The sequence below is a fragment of the Venturia canescens genome, chromosome 1, assembly GCF_019457755.1.
Source record: "Venturia canescens isolate UGA chromosome 1, ASM1945775v1, whole genome shotgun sequence".
Classification (NCBI taxonomy): Eukaryota; Metazoa; Arthropoda; class Insecta; order Hymenoptera; family Ichneumonidae; genus Venturia; species Venturia canescens.
Window position 1 is genome coordinate 25,259,051 of NC_057421.1, and position 22,952 is coordinate 25,282,002.

General features: G+C 36.2%; 4 protein-coding genes across 8 annotated transcripts; 1 reads left to right on the forward strand and 3 right to left on the reverse strand.

The window, feature by feature from the left end:
* Positions 1–322: 322 nt before the first annotated feature.
* Positions 323–3,941, reverse strand: Alg-2 (Apoptosis-linked gene-2). Of its 2 annotated transcripts, none has more exons than XM_043433928.1 (4): positions 3,592–3,941; positions 2,721–2,827; positions 2,213–2,520; positions 323–2,039 (listed from the first exon to the last, which is right to left on the reverse strand). In XM_043433928.1, the coding sequence occupies exons 1-4, from the start codon at positions 3,645–3,647 to the stop codon at positions 1,938–1,940; spliced, it is 573 nt and encodes a 190-aa protein (XP_043289863.1). In that variant the 5' UTR covers positions 3,648–3,941; the 3' UTR covers positions 323–1,937. The 2 variants fall into 2 exon arrangements, with proteins under 2 accessions (XP_043289863.1, XP_043289864.1); XM_043433929.1 differs by having other exon boundaries at positions 2,213–2,481; positions 3,592–3,933.
* An 890-nt stretch (positions 3,942–4,831) lies between these two features.
* On the reverse strand, positions 4,832–7,300 carry wol (Dolichyl-phosphate beta-glucosyltransferase wollknaeuel). Its single transcript, XM_043433926.1, has 5 exons — positions 6,996–7,300; positions 6,739–6,913; positions 6,473–6,669; positions 6,030–6,138; positions 4,832–5,843 (listed from the first exon to the last, which is right to left on the reverse strand). The coding sequence occupies exons 1-5, from the start codon at positions 7,056–7,058 to the stop codon at positions 5,401–5,403; spliced, it is 987 nt and encodes a 328-aa protein (XP_043289861.1). The 5' UTR covers positions 7,059–7,300; the 3' UTR covers positions 4,832–5,400.
* A 3,077-nt stretch (positions 7,301–10,377) lies between these two features.
* LOC122419394 (golgin-45) lies at positions 10,378–17,307 on the forward strand. 2 transcript variants are annotated; one of them, XM_043433914.1, is made up of 6 exons: positions 10,378–10,907; positions 11,128–11,681; positions 11,777–12,105; positions 12,278–12,503; positions 12,840–13,001; positions 17,185–17,307. In XM_043433914.1, exons 1-6 carry the CDS (start codon positions 10,814–10,816, stop codon positions 17,218–17,220), a joined length of 1,401 nt encoding a protein of 466 aa, XP_043289849.1. In that variant the 5' UTR covers positions 10,378–10,813; the 3' UTR covers positions 17,221–17,307. The 2 variants fall into 2 exon arrangements, with proteins under 2 accessions (XP_043289849.1, XP_043289850.1); XM_043433915.1 differs by lacking the exon at positions 17,185–17,307 and having other exon boundaries at positions 10,379–10,907; positions 12,840–13,459.
* On the reverse strand, positions 13,217–22,869 carry LOC122419386 (ATP-binding cassette sub-family C member 12-like). Of its 3 annotated transcripts, none has more exons than XM_043433896.1 (25): positions 22,470–22,869; positions 21,807–21,997; positions 21,533–21,679; positions 20,934–21,095; positions 20,698–20,845; positions 19,546–19,895; positions 19,329–19,419; positions 19,083–19,256; positions 18,737–18,884; positions 18,419–18,567; positions 18,147–18,257; positions 17,843–17,946; positions 17,099–17,660; positions 16,873–17,018; positions 16,633–16,741; positions 16,347–16,550; positions 15,984–16,082; positions 15,768–15,897; positions 15,529–15,682; positions 15,187–15,410; positions 14,922–15,109; positions 14,695–14,839; positions 14,078–14,448; positions 13,571–13,726; positions 13,217–13,488 (listed from the first exon to the last, which is right to left on the reverse strand). In XM_043433896.1, exons 2-25 carry the CDS (start codon positions 21,863–21,865, stop codon positions 13,390–13,392), a joined length of 4,230 nt encoding a protein of 1,409 aa, XP_043289831.1. In that variant the 5' UTR covers positions 21,866–21,997; positions 22,470–22,869; the 3' UTR covers positions 13,217–13,389. The 3 variants fall into 3 exon arrangements, with proteins under 3 accessions (XP_043289831.1, XP_043289830.1, XP_043289832.1); XM_043433895.1 differs by having other exon boundaries at positions 17,807–17,946; XM_043433897.1 differs by lacking the exons at positions 21,807–21,997; positions 22,470–22,869 and having other exon boundaries at positions 17,807–17,946; positions 20,698–20,840; positions 21,533–21,670.
* Positions 22,870–22,952: the final 83 nt, after the last annotated feature.

A 22,952-nucleotide genomic window follows, 5' to 3' on the forward strand; every position in this document is an offset into this window, starting at 1 on the left:
CGAATTCAATTTTTCTTGTAATATTCAATATTCAATCTTTGCCGAACTGCGCAGCTTAGTTTTTCGTTTCCTATTGACCATTCTGTATAATGCTGCGACGAAGAGAGTTTATTAATAAAATAACTGAAGCAATTATCAAAGAAAATAAACAAATAAATTTGGTACGTCAAGATACAATTGTGAAGATAAATTTTACTATTATCTTTGATCGTTTATGTAAAATAATCCTACAGCAATCGGAGTTAAACGAAACTAGAATTTCTATTGCTGTTTTATTTGTTGGATGAATAATTATCGAAAAAAAATTTCACATGAGTCAAGATAGACTTTCGTCGATAAAATATATTTCGAGACATCTCAATACAAATGGAACATATTTATAGCTGAGTTAATGATATACAAAATATTCAACAAACATACTCTGTAGAACGGTCAAAAACAGTGAATATTGGAAAACTTTGGAGTAACGTAGGATTCACGACATACCGTTTTTATTACATTTTGTTCGCTTAACAATTATTATATGTAACGTATCTTTATGTATCAACCATGGAAATTAATTTTCATCGTTTTTTGTGCTCTATCACATGTGAAAACTGTGAAATTTAAATTCCATACGTTATAATTGGTCATAAAATACAAGTATGGGAAATTGTTTAGACTGCTAACTCATATCGATAGAATTGACATAGCCAGAAGATATATTAATATGTATAAATATGTTTATGTATATATTTGACATTAGGACGATATACCTGAATTATTTGTACGCAAATAGTGAATAATTCTGCTATAAAATAGCACTTGATTAGCCAAGTCCCCCTGAGATTATATTTCATACATAAACGTTTTTTTCCAAAGCTTTATTAAACAGAACGAGAGGCTCGAAATCGGAGTTTTTAATAATAAAAAAAACCGATTAACGTATTTTATTACTGGACTAAAAGAAATTATATTTTAATGACGAAGACCCTTGTCACTTTCACGATAAATTCATCAATTATTCATGGTATTTGTTTTCAGATCGTTGTAGAACAGCCAGTCATTTTGCATTTCTGTTCAATCTTTTAACATTTGCTCAATTTTTGTAACTTGAGGTTTTTGAAAAAACGAATTTACAGTCATTTGAACTGATTGAAACGTTTTTATTATTCTATGAATTCAAACTCCGTGTCGTCTGTAAACATAGCAACTGTTCAATTTGAAAAAAAACTTTCGCATGTTGAATTTTTTACTTCAGAGTTTGTTCTTACGGCTCCATAAAACATTGTTTCATAATCGTGAGCAATCACTGCCTATAAATTCTGAACTTCACATGAGAAAGCATAGAATTCAATTGCATTCCAACGATATTAGCGTGAAATTTGTCTCTTTAGGCAGGACGCATTCCGTCGTGGGCATTGGTTACAGCATACAGACTGTAGTAAATGTGATGTAAAAGAAAATATTATCAAATAAAATATTTAATCTATTATAAGCGCAGCATGTTGAATATAAAATCTAAATTTGAGGAGAAAATTTGAACACACGGCAAGCACCAGCTGTTGATTTGGCAAATTCGAATGTTATATATAATTAAACTGGGACATAATTTCAAGGCCATATAGAGTATAAAAATTTTGAAGAAAACAACCGACACGCATTTAGAACCGTTCAGGTGGGAATGTTAAGACGATCTTCGATAAAGATATAATCGACTGTTCAACTGCAACGAATGCAGTACTTTCGTGAGAGATGTTATCGTTATTCAATATCAAGCAATCAAGACATGATTCACATCCAGATAATAAGAACAGTTTGAAAATGTTGATTTGCTTTTATCAGTGAATCATTCACACTCTGAATGTATTGCTGACTTGGATGAAAAAATTTCATCTCAAAATCTTTTGCATGCTCGCCTGTTACGATGACTGGCACGGTGCCAAATCCTCGAGATTTTAAATTTTCAGATTGAATACCATGCTTAAAAATTGTTCGTAATGAATCGTTATCACGCCATCCAGATCGTGGTCGTACTTTCTGAACGCTGACGTCAGTGTCTGGAATCATATTATAAAAAAATAATGAAGTAATTGCAAGAGGTATAAGAGCGTGCTTGTGATCAAAGTTTTAAAAAGAAACTTTGTTTGGTAAAAAAATTTTTTGACTCTTCTATCAACGCTACGCTGTCCTTTCCAATGAGCAAATATTTACTTTCCAGTTCTATACTCACATACAATACGATGCAGCACTGAATAAAATCATCAAAATAAATGGTGCCATGTCCTGCTCGATCATATTTGCGAAGAATAAGTTCAACAAGATTGGGCGATAGTTGATAGCCAAAGTTTCTCAGTGCAGTTTGTAGCTCTTCACGGTCAATGTTACCGCTGTTGTCACGATCGAAAGATCGAAAACAATTTTGCCAGTCTGTGACGTACTTCCAAAGAGCACCAAACTCGGAGAAGCTCACTGTGCCATTGCCACTCTTATCGAACATACCTGGAGAAGCAGGATCGATTTTGTCAGTGTCAAACATACCTGCGCGAACAGACAGAAATTGCACACAAAATGGGATAGCTATAGTATTTTCAGTAATTTGTTCCGTGCGTTTTTAACGTGTCATGCCTCTTCCTAGAATTTCCAAGAATTTTTCCATGCCATTTATGTTCCGCCTCTTTATCTGTAGTTGTCTGGTATATTCCTAAATCACAAGGGCATTCAATTTCACTCTTTCTCACCTATCATCAAACGAACCGTTTCCGGATTAAATGGAGTCCAAGTTCCATTGGACAATGCCACTTGGAGCTCGTCAGCTGTAATCGATCCCGACCCATCTTTATCAACTCTGCAATGCATTCAACATGTTGGATTGTCAAAAACAAATAGTCAATTTGATCTTTGATACAAAATCATAAATCCTGTTAGCGCTAGCAAGTTATCGCAAAGCACGAGTCTGAATAAGTCGCTGTGATGTTGAAAACTTTGAGAAAACAACATCTATTCAAGACATCTGTTTTAAATCTTTGAAGTATCAAATATTTTGAAGTAATTGGATTACGTGCAAAAAATATCGAAATATATATGTATATTTGTGTGGAACAGTGCATGATTCATAGTTAATGCTGAAAGTTTATACCATGAGAGCAGTATAATTGAAATTCGATACATTAACGTACGTGTAATGCAATGAATACATTGCAATATCTAAAGGACAGTTATTCTATTTATTTAAAAAAAAATGTTTGTTCAACAATTGAAATACTCGCGTTAATATTAGTTTGAATTGAATCAGAATTTTTGAATATTTCATAGGTTATCAGAATTTGTAACACATGGTTTTGTTGTATCATTTATTTTTTAACAAATAATAATATCGACAGTATAGGTGTAATATAGTATAAACGGTGTGTATTGTAATACCTACATCTGAACGGTTAGAAATTTATAATATATATATATATATATATATATACAAAAACGTTGTTTTCTTTATCACGCAAAAACATGTGATGTAAAATGTGTGCAAAGTTCTGAACCTTCAAGGATAAATGCACAATCCAGGTGTAGGTGTAGAATTTACATATTGGTATAGCAAACATATATACATACCTTCGAAAAACATCACGAAGAAATTCCTCGCTTGGCATCGGCGAAACGAACGACATTGTAATAAAACTCTAGTTGTAATAGTTCACGATACGTTTCCCAAATATCACACGCGGTTGTATAAACCGTTGCTCACCAAATAAGTCGTTAATACGTCACGCGTTTTGACTGATGCAGCTTACGTCAAACCAACGTCAAACTCTGATAATTTTTCAGGTATATACAACGGAGATATCTATCTATTCAGAAGTTATGCTTCAGCTCAGGAGTGAATACCAGACACCAGACATTATGGCCTAACGGAGCGGGAGAGGGAGGACGAAACAGATACAGATATGCTAGATTAGGGATATATACCGGGACCGGGTGCCTACGTGACGTCACCCAAAATACCAACGTTTTATCACGTGGACCAATCATTGAGTCGACAAAAAAGACGCGCCCGATGAAAACGCGAAACGTTACGTATTTGAATGTATATAACACGTATACGTCGGGTGGCTATGTCGCTAGACCGTGGGTATAAGATACATTATCCCGTTATAAATGACCGTTTCGCATAAGTTTTTTTTATTAAACGGGAAGTCCAATTCATATATTTTCTATATTTTTTATCTATATTTGCTATAATATTTGAACTAAAAATGATCAAAACGTTTCCCGTTCTTTGAACATGTGTTTTTTTCTACTATATTAAACGAGAAGTTTTTCTCTAAATTTAGGTCGATGGCCACCATTTGAGCATATATTTTAACCTATTCAAATTATCCATTCGTTGTAACGGTTTTTTTTTCAAGCCATCCCAGAATATTTAGTTCATTTGAATTTTGAGCATACCGATATCCTCGATGACTCCGTCGGAAGCATATTTGAAGCATATTGAAAGATGTAACTTCCCTATATATATATAGTAGCAAATTCCAAAAAGGTGTCAGAAATTGAAGTTATCAGCAATCCCACAGTTGACTATTTAGCTGACAAATGCGGATGCCTTTGAAGTAACTTTTTCGAAATTGCTACCAGGTCGTTACGAAAATAATTAAGACCTTTCCTAATTGTATGAAAAGCCCTGTAACAAATTCTAAACTCTCTTAGCTCTCTGACAACGAAAAAGTGACGCTGTAAACTGCTATAAACTTTGTGGTGATGATTTTCATGGAATTTTTCGATTCCAAATTTGTCCTGGGACTTCAGTTTATATACTATAATTATGACGAAACTAGTACAATAACTGGGTGCACAATTATCATCAATTATTGTGACTATATTTTTAAATGAAAAATTGCATTAAGCCCTCTTTACAATAAACAACGAATTCATGATGATGGAACACTTCAGCGGAGAATTTATTAACAAATATATTAATAATATAAATTTCTCTTAGAAAACTGCAACCGTTGAAAAGATTTTCGGATCCCTTAGAACATAAATCAACGAATATCGGTGATTTAAGTTGATTTTTTGATAGGAATGTATGTATAGTAGCATGAAAAATTATATGTAAATGACCAATAATACCATCAAAAAGTTCATTTTCGAAGAGGGAAGAAATACAGTTCACAAAAAATGCGTTAAGAATGGATTTTTAACTATTAAGGCTATTGATCAATTGCAGGATAAAATGTCGAGGTAAGTATTCGAATATACCGATTTTCTTGTAAGCTACGACATTTTACATGAACCAGGAAATAATACAGAAAAATGGTTTTCTCGTTTTCAACATGGCATTTCTATTGCGTAGATGTGCAAATGTATAATTGAATAAAGAATACAGTGACTGGGGCATATAAAAATGAAAACAATGGATGTGCGTTAACGCGCCTTTGGTCTGTCTATTTTCCACGCTCCCATTCTATATTTCAACCAAATGAGACCTAAATCACGTCCCATTTGCATCCAGCTCCAGAACGGCACAATTTTCGATCCCTCAATTTCCACCCAATTAACTGCTATTTCTGTTATTGGAATGTTGAGAGTTTGCGCTATGTACAACATCTCAACGTCGAAAGCCCAACGCTCGACGTGCAGAGCGCGAAAAAGCGTTCTCGCTGATTCACGAGTTAGTAGTTTAAAGCCGCACTGCGTGTCACGAATTCCACGGACGCACAGCGCCCACACTAAAAAGTGAAAACCGTGCATCAGAATCAGTCGAAAGTATGAACGTTTCGCTGTCTCTTCGGCTTCCAGATGCGCACGTGAACCGCAAACTACTCCTTCGGCTTTCGCAACTTTGTCTGGATTACTTGAATAATCACCTGGAAAAATCGTTAGGGATGATTAAAAGCCAAGAACTTATCGACGCTTTATAACTAGTAGCAACTTTGTAGTGTTGAAATTTACAACCTTCAATTGAATGTGAATTTTTCATATATTTTTTTATTTTTCTCCCAATTGTAACCCTCTAGTAACATTATAAAATTTGCAAAAATCGATCAACTCACAACCAACAATTTCCTTCATGCTTGCATCAAGCTTATCCAAATCACTGAATTTTGTTGCACCATCCGCATCGGCAAATAGAAGTACACTGCCGCGTGCACTCTGCATTCCCTGAAAAAATAACTTCATCTTTTAGTGCATTCCAATGCTACAATTGGGTAAAGAATTTCAATCGAACACTAATATGGAAAAAACCAAAGAAACGCTTAACGTGATGGAAACAAATAATGAAATCAGACCAAAGTGAAAAGGAAATAACGAAAACAATTACAAAATGAGAAACTAGAGTTGAAACAAAATTAAAAGATGAAAATAAATGGGGACAGCAATAATGAAAGCTCAATTGGCTTGGAAAAAAATGTGAATCTAGCAAAATTTTAGCATTCAACTAATAGAATTCACTTAGATCTATTAAGACCAGGAAAACAGAAAAGTGCTCACTAACCAATCTGACTGCACCACCTTTTCCTCGGTTTTTTACAAGCGCTAAAACTTTCACAGTGTTATATCGTTCAGCATAACTTTGTGCTACTTGTACAGTCTTGTCGGTACTTCCATCACTGACGACGATAACTTCATAAGTGAGTCCTGAATCTTTTCGTTTTTCTAGATATTCCAAGCATTCATCCAGCATAGGGGATACTATGTAAAAGTGGACAAAAATGTAATAATTATTTCTGATAAATTAGTAAATCTGGATTCGAAACTTACAGCGGTCTTCTTCGTTATATGCAGGAACAATGACACTTAAATGAACACTCCATTCTTCATCCAGCGATGAAAAAGCCTCCCTCATTCCACTTCTAGGATTGAAGTAATATTTTTCATCTTCATGTCGCCAAACAAGTGGATACGGTTTCGTCGTCACGTACAAAATCCCACAGAACTTTACAAAAATGAAAAAAATTTGAGGTTAAACACAACAGCCCAGGAAAATAGAGATAACCTCAAAAAATGTTCAAACTTACAACAAATGCGACCAACGGTATTAAAATTACTATAAAAGTGATAAATTCCTCGGGAAATATCATTTTTTTGTACCGATCCCCGAATTTTCGGTATATCGGCGTTACTAACAGTGAAAAAATAGGATCTAATATTCCACGTCACTTTTCGCATGGAATCATTGTCGCCATTAGAAAAACAAGGAATACACATATATATAACTTCAACCATATGTTCGTATGTTGACATTCCGGCAATATTTTTTTGCTTACGTCGACTAAGCAGGGTACATTCTACTTGGACGCTGACAGCGTAAGGAAGTTGAAGCGATATATATAGGACATCATACGAAAAATACATTAGATTTTATTATTCCAAATTAATTAATTGAAAATTTACGTGAATATCTTCTTGAACAGCGCTTAATTATGTGTGAAAAATTTGGAGAGGTTTCACCGCCTGGTAATCGAGATATTCATTGTTGAAAATGACAAGGTTAAACATGGGCTCTTAATGAAAGCTTTATTCAAAAAATTGCTAACTTCAACAATAAATATCTCAATTTCACGACGGTGAATCATCGACATATCCCGCCAGAAGTTTAATACTGTCTTAAGCTTTCTGTTTAAAAAAATTTATTAAGGAGGTTGAAGCGTATCTTATGTTAACACTGCACCATGAATTTAATTTTGATTGCACAGCTACCACAATCAACTCCACCCGAACATTTCTATACGTAAATGTATAAACTGGAACGACTGTACCATGAAAATAAATAATTTAAAAAATGTCCACCAGAAAATATTTCTACTCTAAAAATGTTCTATCATATTACGTCACTACCTCACTTTTTTGGTGAAGTAGTTTTCCAGGTTAAAAATAAAAAAACATTAATTAAAATTTGATAGAAATACTACCTTAATATATAAATATTAGAGCGCCTCAAATAATGTATAATTTTAATGGATGATCATAATTTATTCAACGGTTCGGTACATACAATTTTATGTATTGATAATTATGGCAATTAATCGGTGATTATTTATGAATGGATTTTGGATAATTCGTTCGGTTTGTTTTCGTTCTTCACGTGTTTACGTTTCACGCGTTTACGCTTGGTCGTGTTTGGACGACTATTCGCTATAGCGTAGTAGCAGAGCGGAGTGGGGATAGAGGCGTTCGGTCAGCCAGCGGGAGAGAGGGGAGACGGGCGGACACCGGGCGGAGCTCGAGACAGGAGAGAGGCGCAACACGTTTCGCTTTTCGCTTTTTGCTTCACTCACCGCCCGGCGGGCGTAGGGTGAGGACTGGCGTGAAACGTGAGCGCGCTGTTATCGCTACGCATTGTACATTCCAGTGCATTGAGAAAACGGGGCACAAAATACGACACGTGGAATCCTACTTTATCCTGAATGACTAAAATAATCTTTTTTTACGATTTAATTTTTTTAAAGAAACCAATAAAAATTGGTAGCGGTCATAATTTTATCAATTATTGTAACTTTAACAGTTATTTCATAACTTTAAGAGTAAATTCAATCTCACTGAAGCAACTGATCGGTCATCTAAATTACAAAATAAAAGAACTTAAGATCGTGCGAATCGATAAAAGACACGAAAACACAACGTAACGAATATTAAAGTTGAAATTTAATAAAAAATAATGATTCGCTCTTTGTCAATATACATTATTTTTCTTTAATTTCTGAGATTCCGTTTTTGACGCAACTATAGATAAGCCGATAGGGAAGTCCTCGCACTCGATGTTATTATTATTACAAAATTTGCACATGAATGAGTATTTATAAAATTTTGGTAATTCGTGAAAAATAGTATCGAGGCAAGGGCCAGTAACAGAAAGAGTTTAGTGACGCCTGTAACATAGCTTCGAGAGTCGTGTGTATGCTCGCACGCGCGCGTGTCCGCAAGCGAGCTAAGATGCAAGCATACCCCGAGCAACGCAACGCAAAGCAAAGCACCTAACGCACGGTCCTAAAGCCATGGGGTTGTCGGCAAGCGAAGACGGACAGTCAGTAAATCTACTCCATAGCGGATAGTTTGACACAGTTCCGAGCTCGATACAGTTTCTGTATCACTTTGAAGTCGCGCAGGCAAGATTCCATGCAGATAAGTCGGAGTTGCAAACGCTGCACGCTAAGCAATGCACGCAACGCGTATAACCGTAGCTATGTACAGCATTACGAATAGTTTTTACTAGTCAAATGCTAATAATAGGACGCGAGCAACCGACCACGCGTGCACGCACGCGGGCACACTCGATTCTCTATGAAACGGTGGTGCAGGTTTTGTCACTACAATTGTTTCTGTTACTCGACATATTGGCTTATCCATTTGCGCAAAAACGGGTTTCTGGGGAAAAACCTAGGGAAGAATAGGCAAAAAAGAGCCCTCCGTGAAAATAGGGATATTTTTTTTTCGTTTATGTTAATTTTCGTATTAAATCGGTCGTACAATTATAATAACGAATTTTTTCTCTCGCGCCGGTATAAAGTTAAATTTTTGGTGAATAAAAACCCAAGTTCGTTTTCGAAAAAAGACCAGCGGAAATATAACTTTGTGATAATGAATCGCGATTACGATTTTTTGCGATACGGTGAAGTGATAACAAAAGTTAAAAGTGAAATGATAAATTCCAAACATGGGAGGACGAAAAAACATTGGAAGAAAAGTGTGTTGAAAATGTGTGGAAAGTTCTTTATGATCAGAACCATGGAGCAGGATAAGAGAATCGTAGAGGCAGAGGGAGAGCGAAAGGGTCGTGGAGGAAGACGGAGAGGGAGAGGATCGTCGAGGAAAACGGAGATCGCAAGGATCGCGGGAGAAAAAGGTAGGAAGAAGATCGAGGCCCGTTCCTGTAACCGTGAGTAACTACACCAACGATTTTTTTTTTAAATATGAGTGCGCGAAATATGAAAAATGATTTTCATGTTACAAATGTAGACATTCTGCCGATTGAATGATCAAAACACGTGAACGTATCAGGATGACGTTTGGATATTTCGTGGAAGTATTTTTTTGAAATAATGAACCGTTAGATATAATATTTTCATATTATTTATTTTCATGATACATGCGATTTATAGATTTACGAATAGAATGTTCTGCAAATTTGATATGTGGTAGTTGTGCAATCAAATTTTGGTTGAAATGTTTCTGGTAAAGATGTAAATAAATGTGTCTTTACTTGACTGTCAACAAAGTTGAGAATCTCTGTCGTTGTATCTTTTTTCCTTTATCGAAGAAAACGACCATAGCCACATCTGTGTTAACATATTTGGAACTAGACTCGGATGTTAGGTTAAATTTTTGGGTACATTGGTACATTGCTCTTACCTTACCTTAACTTTGTCACATATATGTAACAAACTGTCTGTAGAGATTCCTACCTGTGCGTTGTCGATAGGGTCGATAGATAGACCGTGTGTTGATATTTTTTCTTTTTTTTACTCGCCACTAGTATATATATAAACATAAGAAGTAAAAAATATGCATCGATGGATCTACCATTTCTTATAGGGAGTTATATTTTCATTCAAAGCTAAACACATATTTTATAAAATTGATCTGAAGTCGAATAATTTAAGAGAATTCCTTGTGTTTGTACAGTGTGAAGTTGAGAAAAATCATTGGATTATCGCGTGCGTGCGAACAGTGATTGTGTTATAATCCTTTTCAATTCGTCACATATGCAGAATACGATAAGTCTCCTGAAAGCAGCTGTTATATGATTAGGAACTCGTGATACATCTTATCATCGTATGACAAATTTCTCTTGCATAATTTTGCGAGAAAGTTTTATCGACAATAATTTCAAAATCAAATGGAGAAACGAAAAAAAATACTAATGAAAGATGACAACCCCACAATATTTAGAAGCTCACGAAAAAGTAGTGCAGTCAGTGACATATCAACAGGTTCGTGTTGAAAGGGAACAATTAATTATTTCTTCCTCCCATCGATATTCTCAAAATCAATAATAAAATTTGAATATACTTTTCTAGTTTAAGATGTCAAAACTTAAGTTATGTACCGTATTAAAATCTTCTGCTGATAATTTTTTTTTAACCTTTATGCATTTTGCATAGTAAACATATGACATATGGAGCTTTTCGTCTTTACAATCTTTTTTTGTAGAAGCCCAAAGTATGCCTTGCCCTGGACGAACTCAGGGCGATGGAATGGAAAATGTTATTTCTGAGAAGATAGAAACTAAACAAAAAAAGACTCGTCTTGGTGACACTCTCATTTATCATCCGACAAATCTGAAACAAGTTGCCTGCATACCACCGGTCACACCGACCGGAACAATAGTTAATCTCATTCCAAAAGGAGTCACGCACAGTAAAAAGAATATTTTACATTCATTGAAGTCCAAAGAACCAAAATTTGTACCTTATGAACCATACAAAGCTGCCGTCAATCCCATTGTGCCGGATGAAAAGTGTAGATTCATAAAATCAAGCAAGAACAATCTTGACATTAATACAATGGTAGCACAAATGGCTATACACAAATCAATGGAACTTGAGAGACGAGCTAAAAGTGAAAAAAACATTCAAGAAAAAGTGGAGACGATTGATGACGAGCAGAAGCAATGGGATAGTCAAAAAAAAGCATATGAAGCTGAAATTCAGAATCTGAAGAGTGAGAATGGTCAGCTTGAAAATCAACTTAAATTCCAAGCTCAGGTGATAAACATTGAACATATTAACTAAACATTTGCAATTAAATTGTGCTGTTTTTAAATTCAAGTCTACTATCAATACACCAATTTATTTCACAGGTGAATGGCGAATTGAAGAACCTTCTTGTAGCAGCTGTGGGTGAAGACCTCCAAACGAAAGTGCACTTGTTAACAGAAGACAAACTGCAATTAGCTCGTGCTCTGTTGAATTCTGCACAACACCTGAGCACTCATCAGGAACAGACCGAGTGGTTAGCTGGACAGTGCGAAGTATGGAGAAGCAAATTTTTGGCAAGTAGCCTTATGGTAGAGGAACTAGCAAAATGGAAAGCTGCTCTTTGCCAAAGAACAACCGATCTTCAAGAAGGGATCAAGAGATTACTTGAGGAACGCAGTAAAATTAGGGACACAGCATTGAGAACATATCGGTAAATTTATTTTTGTCTGATTCTGTAGAAATTTTGAAATCAAATTCAAATTCAAAGTGATTAATTCAAATTTTTTCAAGAGAGCTTATTTGCTTTTTCTATTTATCAAGCATCTCTTGTTGAAATCACTTAGATATTTTTGCTTGAGTTTCCTCTTTTTGTGATTACACAGAACTCTGAGTATCCTTCGACAAAACTTCGATCCAATTGGTTCAATGTCATTCAAGAGACACGAACTACCGAGCACGAATATCGTTGATTTGGTGGAGGGTTCTTGCCAACTGGCAGAAATACTCAAAGTCCAACTTCTTAGCGGAATGGACAATGTCCCCGTTCAAAGAGAAGTTAACGTTACGGGTTTAGAAATGAAAACTATGGCTGAGAAAAATGCAGAGGAGGTAACAATAGCAACATTGTCAACGCAATTGGAAATATTTAATTACTGTTTTTATTCAGTTTCTATTGAACACACATTCCATCCACTCTCAAAATCGTTTGTTGTATAACTTTTTCCTAGCAGTTTTTCATGTAATCATTACGAGTTGTCAGGACCTTTACGTTCAATTGACTAGTACTTTTTGTACGGAAAGAAATGTCAGTAGGAACCAGCAACAGTTAATCAAATTCCCAAGTGTTTGATATTCAATATTTCATACTGATTGTAATGAAGTTGAAAAAAAGCTATTATGTACAGAAAAGATGAAAGATTTAAATTCATTTTTAATTGCTTTTAGATGTTGATGAGCCCAAATCTTCTGATGTCTGGACGTCAGGACGCAGCGTGTAGCGCAGTAATGGGAGCAGCTGTTGCGGTAGGAGGTAAAATGTTTTTACCTCCAAGAGTTAGTGATTCCTATATGACCTGTTGCCCTCACTGTAGCGGAGAGGTCAAGCAGGTATGACGCAGATTCGAATTTTCTGCATCTATAAATCACTCACGGAATTGAATGTAGCCGTTGATCATTTATTTTTTCAATTCTTAATCTATTTATTAGTTTATTTATTTTCATGAATTTTGAAGAAATGCTCAAAATAATCGGGAAACTTCTCAATTTCAATGTCGCGAATCAATTGAATTTGTTGATCATAAATCTAGGGCCAAACATAGAAATATTTTTTCGTAATTTATTCACGTGTTAAACGAGGGACAAAAGTATAAAAGCTATCGGCAATAAGATGCTGGACACTAGAGTCTTCCTTCTTTTTAGCAGAAGAAAAAACATTAATATTTGAGTGCGAACAATGGGTAAATTTGATCGATTGTGTTAACTATACGAATAGACCTTAAAAATCAGTCTGTACAATATTCTTTGGTACAGATAATAAAACATCCGTGCTATTGGTTCCCGAAAAATCCGATTTTACTGTTGGAGCTTCGATAACCTGGTCATAAGAAAACAAATAATATCTTATTAGAATGCAACAGGATTTTGGAAAAAGCCCCGTGATCGTTCTTCGTGCTTACCTTCCCATTTTCGATGTAATACGTTTTGGTCGCGTAACGGACCTTACGACTAGACAAGGCAATTATCGTGTAATCGGTAAAGACCTCGAGCAGTACCGTCTCGACAATATCTTCGTCCGAACCCAGCTGCTCCATGGATTCTTCTATTATTAGTATCTGCAATGAATAATCATTATGAGAATTTACGAATACACTGATAACGAGAGCTGAGAGAACTTGTTCTTGATGTACATCGTTATTCCCGTATTATAATTGATTATAGTAAAGGGTGACAAGTGCCAATTATTTGATGAATTTTTGTTCTTTCAATCAGAGAAAAGAGAGGAAAGAGAGTGAACAAGGGAGATTTTTTTTCACTTTTTAAGGCCCAACTAATTCCGTACAGTTAATGATAATTGCGTGTTATATTTTTTCGAATTTATACCGCTGAAAATGACGAAAGGAAAAATCATTGAATTAGAAATACAACGATCAATGAGGAGTATTGTAAGGCGTACTGAAACTTACTTTACTGGAATTGTTGAGCAGAGCCCGAGCGAGGAACAATAATTTCTTTTCCCACAGTTTGAACGTGACGTTCGCAGAACTTTCTAATTTGTTTGGCAACTTGGAGACTTTTTCCCAGAGACAGACCTTTTGTAATGCCATCATAAGGGTTTTGTCGGTGCTTTCGTTATTCGGATCCAAATTGTATTTCACACTGCCATCGAATAAAAACGGATCGCCCGGTATAAAATTGATACTTTTTCGTAGTTTTGCCGTAGGGATGTGATTGATGTTCGTGTTGCTCAAGTATATGTCACCTGATGTTATCTCGACGAATCTGTAGAGCGATGTGACGAATGACGATTTCAACGTCGGTTCAGTTCCCATCAAAGCTGTAACGAACACATTTTTCAGGGTTTCGTCGAAAATTCGACTGGATTATCATACCAAAAAAAAATTTGACGAAATTTTTACAGATAAAGAGTTCTCTGTAGCTGCGATTCTCCAGTACACGAAAACGTACTTTCTCCAATTGACACAATGAACTTTGAAATAATAATAATAATTAATGGAGAACGAAAAATCCAGTGCAGTGAAATGACACTAGTGCGAACATTGAAGCTTTAAAAAATACGTGCCAACTTTTTCGCCTGATCCAATACTTATATTGATGGGTTCCTGAAGCGATTTTGTGCTCAATTCGACATTTTTTAATTTGATGCTGTGCTCGTAGGGCCAGTCATTCGGTAAGTCGATATCGCAACTCTCTTCTTTGGGTAAACTCTGCGAGTTGAAGAGAAAAATATTTTATACGCAATAATAAGTAGGAATATTTCAAATAAAATTTGCCTAGCGAGTTTCTTACCTCAACGAAATTATTGACTGCATTGATGGCAAGAAGGCTCGCGTACGCACTCGTAAAAGCTTCGGTCAGATGAACAATACTCAGCGTCATTTGAAGAGTACAAATAAAAGCGAGACTAAGAACCTCGTATTGATGGCGTATATCGCTTAGCGAAGCACATATTAGCACAACTGTTCCGATATTGAGAGCTGAAATAAATAATATTTCACATTGAAGTTCGCAAATAAATTAATCAAGTGTATTTATTCAATTCGACTTTGCTCACCCGCCCACATTTTTATTCTGTACTCGATCCACAATTTGATCGCATGTAGCATAAAATCAAAAGTCGAATTGGTGTCACAATCTTTGTAGAATTTTTTCGTGAAATCTCGTTCTTTGTGATACGCCTGAATAACAGCACGTCCGGCAATTGTGTTGACGGAGTGATTGTAAATCGGAACGACTGAGTCCGTTTGTATGATTTTGTGCAGACTCAGAGTCAAGCCCCTAGAAAAAATCATAAACCATTATTAATTCCGTTCAATGGACGAGTCATTTGATTTTGTATTTGTGAGATTTTTCTTCAGAAATAAACTGCAAGATAGAAATTAAAAACTATCCGTACCTCGCATAAACAATGTACGATATAGAAACCAAGATAAACAGTATTGTCGGTATGAGAAGCCAGAACGAAAGAAACGCAAGAATAAGTACGCTGAATACAACGATCCCCGAGTGCATGAGAACCGTAGTCATTAATCGTGGTAAAACGGAGTCGACTGGAAATAAAAAAAAACAACGATATATGGAGAGCATATTTTGCAGGACTATTAATAACGCCAAATAAATTTTTTCCAGACTAACCTTCTTGCAAATTGAGACTACAAATGTTCAAGAGAATCGACTGTGGTATTGTAGCAAAAATCGACAATTGTGCTCTGTACAATTGGTGTAACCACGTTGCGTGTATTCTTCTGGCAGCTGAAAATACCATCTGTAAAAATGTCAATAAATGATGAAATATATTAATTTTATTAACAATATTAGAATCTATTAACAAATTTATCGTTAGAAGCTTACTTTGTTGTACATGGCGAGTAGGACGATTAGTGAGAAAACGAGGAATCCGGCCATTGACGAGATCATTATTGCTATGGTTGTCATGTCGCTAATTGTTTTCTGTCAACAATAAAATCCCATTATTTGTACCATTTTATCTCGTGTTCATTGGGATTAGATATCGAACGTAAACTAAAGCCGTCGACAAATTTGACATTTCGGTTTTTAACCACGCAGTTGTCAAATTTTTTATCTTCTGAATGGACATCTAAATCGACAGCGCGAGAATTCGTTATCGAAGCGATCGAGAATTCCAGATTTCCATCTCGTTGTTTTTCTTACCACATTCAATAATTTAGCTTGAAAATATTTTTTTTTTATCACCTGTCCAACGTATATGAAGACTAGAGGCGACGCGGCGATGGGGAACGAGAACAATGTTGATACGATAATAGTTAGGACTCCCAGATACGAACCGGCAGCGGTTCTTATGTAAAAGTTTTCTCTTATCTGTAATCCTTCTTCGTAGACCGAGTCCTTCGTCGGTGCCTCAAGATCCTCGTTCGTATCGATGGTTATCATTTCTTCCTGAGGAGCGTGAGAAAGTCTTAATGAATCAAAATTGTCAATTCTTTGTTTTGTTTGTTTTTTTTTTTATTTAATTTCTCACGTCTGCTTCGAGGCCGCAAGATGCAGCGGTGCTCGTACTCGACAGCATTCCTCTCGGTCCTGGTGTCGTTAGTAATTGACTCATCGACGTATTTATTTGGTCCCCTGATCTAGAACAATCGACAGATAAAATTGGTAACCGTTACTCAGTGAAATATACGTTCATTTCGAATACTGCCAACGGATATTAGAAATGAAACAAAAAATTATGTGAAAATCATACAGCGTATTTGAAACTTACTTGCAGTATTTTTTCTTATATTTTTTCATATAAGAATCAAGCAAATTTGTGTATTCGCCGTTCCACTGCAACAATTCTTCGTGAGTACCTTGCTCGACGATCGTGCCTTCTTTCATAACGTATATTATGTCACATCTGTTTAAAAACTGAATAATCGTACCAATTGAAAAAAGATTTTTCCCAGAGTTTTCTTTAGTAATAATGAAATAATCATTTTCTAATGTACCTGAACTTTGTCTGATACCATGATAACGGTTTTTGTGCCAAGGGCGAGTATTACTGACTTTTCAAATATATCTTTACTCTCCTCAGGTTCAACGTCAGCCAATGGATTGTCAAGCAAATTAATGTCTCTCTGAGTATAGACGGCACGTGCAAGTACAATTTTTTGTTGCTGGCCGAGAGTCAGATTAACCGTGGACAAATCAGTGTCGTCGGAGCCTGGTAAGAGCGCCAAATCTCCAGCCAAATTGCACGAACGGATAGTTTTGTAATACCAGGAAGAATCGAGACTGTCGCCGAATAGAATGTTCTCCTTCAACGTTCCTTCGAAAAGCCATGGGACCTGTGAAACGTATGAACAGGATCCATCGATCGTCACACGTCCACTGACGATGTTCAAGTGCCCCATTAGCGACAGGAGAAGAGAAGTTTTTCCAGAGCCACGAGAACCGCATATTCCAATTAACTTCGATTTTGGGGCATAGAAATTGATGTCGACCAAAGATTCTATTGAGTGCGAATCAGGAAAACGTGCCGCTTGATTTTCGTAGCTATCCGAAAAAAAACTGTAACACAAAAACAATTGATCATCAGTAGCTGCTCTATTTTATGGTCCTTTCTGAATTTTCTCACTCTCGCCAATACTATTTTTTTTTTTGGCGATTGCTCCAATAGCGAGTACTCGACTATGATAAATAATTTTTCGAATTACTGAGAATTACGCTTGTTGGCTTTTTCGGAAACGGACTTATCTCTCTCCCAAGTGAAGTGCCCATGATTTATCGTGACTGCGAGATTTTTATCGATCGGCCGATCCGTGAAACGATCCGTATCTTTCAATGTCAGTACTGCCTAAAAATCAAAATATCACACGCATGCCTAATTTTTTTTTTTTTTTTTTTTTTTTTTTTTTTAGCTTCGTTGTGGAATTATTTATTTTGTGGGCGTATCGTCCGAAGCGCCGTTTTTAAAAATAATGTTCAGGATAGAAAAATTGGTTGCAAATTGGTTGCAAATCGCCTTAAATCATCTTGAAGAAGATTATTACGTACCTTCAGTTTATTTAGAGAAATAATTCCTCGCGAAATGCTGCTCATTGCGAGCCAACTGTTGCGTATGCAGTATTTGAGATTGATCAAAATTAGTACAAGACAAGGGATGTACTGTAAAAATAAAAAGCAAATTATTAACAAAATTTCGGGACCTACTATGTGGTTTCTTTACTATTATTTCATCACCCTGCAATCATAATTACGAAAATATGAAGACGCATATTGTTGTCGAAAAAAATCGAAAATGGTACTATGAACAAATTTTTATTTACATTTGCTGCAACGAATTGTTGGTTCGCGAGGATGCAGGCCATTAGAGCGGCACCCATGGTTCCGATAGGAATAATATGAACCATGCCAAGACTCCAACCTTCGCTCAATCCTCCTAACTGCATTATCGCGATTTCTTTCTTCCTTACCTCTACAAAAGCAAATTCATCACTTGAAACTAATTTAAAACTAGATTTACGTAAAGTTCAACGAATTTTTTGTAAGCTTTTCCAGAGCATGGGCTGTGAAAAATAGTTCGAAAGATAATTTTGGCACAGTCAATATTTTCGTTTGTTTCAATCAATGTTGGCGAGACTCACCTCGAACCTTCTTGAAAAAATAGTTGTCCCAGGTGGTAACTTTTGCCAAAAATACATTGTCGATAAACTCTTGCATCAGCGACATTCTTTGGAGCGAGTAATTCATGGCCTTCGTACCGAAAATTTTTGTCAAATAAGCAGTTGGGATCTGAAAGAAAATTTTGTGCAACTTCATTTTCCGAACTGTTTTCAGGAGAGAAAGGAAATATGGAAGTGGAATTTTGCACGTCTATAAAAAAAATTCATCCTCAGTTATTTGAGTTTTTCGAAAAATCGATTTTTCACTTGGATAATGTATGCGTTGAAATTTGCTCTTGTGCTTATTAAACTGAAGGAAAAAAATTACCAAACACAGGTACAGAGCAACGAGAACGATGGTTCCTATCAGAGCCCAATGGCCCATCGAGTACCACATGAAAAGCGACCAAAGCACCACGATCAATGGTCCCGAAAATATGAGAGGACCGTTCGCTATCAATTCGTACAGTGTTTTGCTGCTCGGTACAAAATACGTCATGATCTATGGGAATATAAAAGATTACGAAATCGTGAGTACTGAATTTTGAGAAATTGTTCAAACTTTTCAACAAACCTGGTGAGCTGAGGCCTCGTAACGGATCGACGAACGTACGAGTTTTTTATAGGCGAAGGCAAGACAAGCTGATCGCAATCGAGTCGCTGTACTGCATAAAAAAGCAACTTGAATGAATGAAAAAAAAAAAAAAAAAATATTTTTGAAAAGATCGATTCTCACGCAAATTATAAGATCGATCTAATCGCAATATTAACCTTCAAGATTAGAATCTTACCGCAAATTCATTGATGCACTCCAAGAGTACAAAAAGAGTGAAATTACTTCAGCGACGATCAATCCAGCAATACATATGTATATTATAAACTCAGAGATAAAAAATCCGAAGCCTACACTATCTGGAACTTGTTCGATCGGTCGATTATACGGTGAGTTTCTAATAGCTCTGCTCGTAGAGCTTTCAATTTCGAAAACTGTTGCATTGGTCGTGTCTATTTTGTTGAACGAAGTTGTGGAAGTCTGGTTGCTGTTCATCGTCAAATTATCTCCTGGGATTTCCCGGCAGTACTCGTTCCACAGCCTCGTTCTGTGTTCCGTTGCAAGAATAAGATGTTGCAGCGCGATCATCTGGGGACCAAGATTATTTAATTCATTTCAAAATTCGATTCATCATTATTTCCAATCAGGAACAAGTTTTAAGGGTGGGGTAAGGTCAATTGGGTGAAAAAAATTTTGAGAATTTTTTTAGACGCTACAGATAATACAAATCTATTTTGTTGATTGTGGCATCATAATAAAATTTCCTGAACAAGATTTCCTGAATTTTTGAAACTTGAGTATCGATAATTAACTCGATAGCAGCAGAGGCACTCCGGAAAAAAGTTGTCCACCGGTGAACAGTGTAAATAGAAATCTACTCTACCACACAATTGACCAGGTATCTACGAGAGCTTTTTTTCCAATTTCTCATAATTAGTAATCTTACAATAACAAATAGGCTCATTTTTTAGACGAAAATCGATGTTTTTACTTCTAAATATCACAAAAAATGCAGAAAATCGAAAAAAAAAATCATCTCGTAGATGCTTGGTCAATTTTGTAAGCAAGTGCCATGCCAAATTTCAAAAGGACCGGTCGAGTTCGATTTATACTGTTTACCGATGGATAATTTTTTTCTGAAGTGCCTCTGAAGATTTGCTACCATCGAGTTCGGGTTTCAAAAATTCCGAAAATACTGTTCATATATTGCAGCGTTTAAAAAAATTCTTAAAATTGGGCCTGACTTTACCTCGTCCTTAAATATTCGTCGCAAGATGATTGCTCCTCTCGTTTAAAAAGAGCAGGAGGAAATTCCTCTCTCTCTAAATCGTTTGAGACAGTCAAGGCATGTCATCAAAATTCATTGGTGAATAAATAAATAAAAAATTACCGGAGTGCAAAACGAAATGATCAATCCCAAAAGATAAATAAACGAGGCGACCAGTATTCGTGTCCGTACAAACTGCCATGCTATTCTCGGGACTGATGCACCAGCCTGGCCGCACTTCACAACATGCGTGTGCCACAATCCTTCTATTCTACAAACAAATATTTTCACGAGTGCTCATTCATTCGTCACGTTATCGAGTCGAATTTGTATTCGCAATTTTCCAGTCAATTTTGTACCTTGTGCCATTGACTTGGCAGGAATCGAGCCGTGCCAATGTGGGCATAGCTTTGTCTCTAGCTCCATTCTTATAACCAGCTGAAATGTACTCGTTAAGCCAGCTGAATGACACACTCGAGCACAAGCCTATTTTATCCAAAGGCATTTCGGAACCAGGAACTCTGAGGAGTATTAATCACCAAAATATCAATTGACAATGATAAAGAAATTCATCATTTTTTAACGACGAGACCTATATTCGAGGAACGTCCTTGCAATGGTTTGAAGAAATTCAAAAGATTTTCCCTTCGTTATTTCCCTCTTCGAATATTCGTAGATAAACTATTTATTCAGGGTTTGAAGAAGTGACGTCATTTTTTTCTTATCTGTCTCGACGTTACTTCTAAAAATCTTGAACTTAGTGAGCGTCTTACTCACTGCTGTCTTTCATTCAATATTGTGAGATGAAAACGTAAAGAAATAGTTTTTTTTCTCAATTATTCCCATTGAGCAGTAAAATAATGTAAATAAGAGAAATAAATCATCCAAAAAAATGTAAATTTCATGCGGAATGCCCCATTCGTGGAACTATAAGTTCACACAAAACACTAAAAATTACCTCGTAAACCTAACGGGTGTTAAATTAGCTAAAGCAGTTGCGTATCTGGACAAGCGATCATGAGGAACGTAAGCAGAGCTATGTTGATTCCTCTTGAGATCGTTAGTTTTTCGAGGATAGAGTTGACCTTGACTGCCGGATTCCATGCTATAATGAAATAAGAAGAAAATGATTAAAAAACCATCCGTACGAAAAATTATATTGAAAGAATTGTATTAAACCGATGTTTACGTTGGAATGTTTCTCGTTTAAATTATACAGAGGCATTTTTTACCTTGCCGTACTCCCGATGGAGCCTTCAACGCGGCTATAGCTGTACGATGGGCTGGACATTGTTGGAACAGGTGAAAATAAAACGCGAGAATTCGTCGAGGGCGATCTTACGGTAAATTTTGTCCGAGAATAATCGGTAGCTCTGCCGTTTCCATTTCAGATCGACGTCGTTAGGTCCAGGTGGCCATGAATCTGTTGAATAAAGTCTATGATTAACAAACGGATAATGACACCTTACCGAGAATCAATGGAGCGATTGGAGTCGAGTTACACCGAGTATAGAGATATAAAAAAAGAAAGAAAAATCATTGAGGATTAATCCGATTTGGCGGATTCAATCGCACGTACCGGACACACGTCTTATACTAATTTCAAATAACCACAGGAAGAAACATTCCACGAGATAAGCTTCGACGCTGTTGACCGTGTAGGGAATATACCGCGTGTTTAAATTAAGGCGATGAATCATATTTTTTTTCTCTCTTTTCTTATTCGTTGGGTCGAGACACAGAGCTTGATTCACGACTCTGTTTTTTTCAAACAAACATTTTCTTAAGCTTATTAGACGTCTCGTACACGCGTCCTTGTAGTATGCGTACACGCGACAATACTCAAAAAAAAATGAGAGTGACGAAAAAACGTTTGTCTCACGAATATCTCTTACCTCGTACGTCACAATTTGAATGAATTATTTTTCACGCTCTACTAGCTCTCACTTTCGGAATATAATGGCGAAGGAACTTTTCGTAGAACAATTTTTTCGGGCTACTCGCAACATTCTGGTGTAATAGTCGATATCCCTTATCAGAGACACTCCTGAGCGTATATCAGTGGAGATATTTATCTGATAAAAATCTTGCTGATGTTGGCTACACCATTTTTCGTCGGTGGAATCGAACGTCAATGTGCGCAACACTTTTTTTCAGTTTTATAACACCGCGTTAAAACAGTGACAAAAATTCGTGGAGAAACGAAGATACGGTGCGAGAAACGTCATCCTTGGATTGCTCATACGTTAGTCTTGGAACGGAGCAATTGACCCGTTTCGCGTCGCGGCAAGATAGTCGATAACTGCTTGCAATTCTTCGATTCCGTGGATTCATCGTTTCGAAAAAATACCCACCTCCTTCGACTTATCTTTATAGTT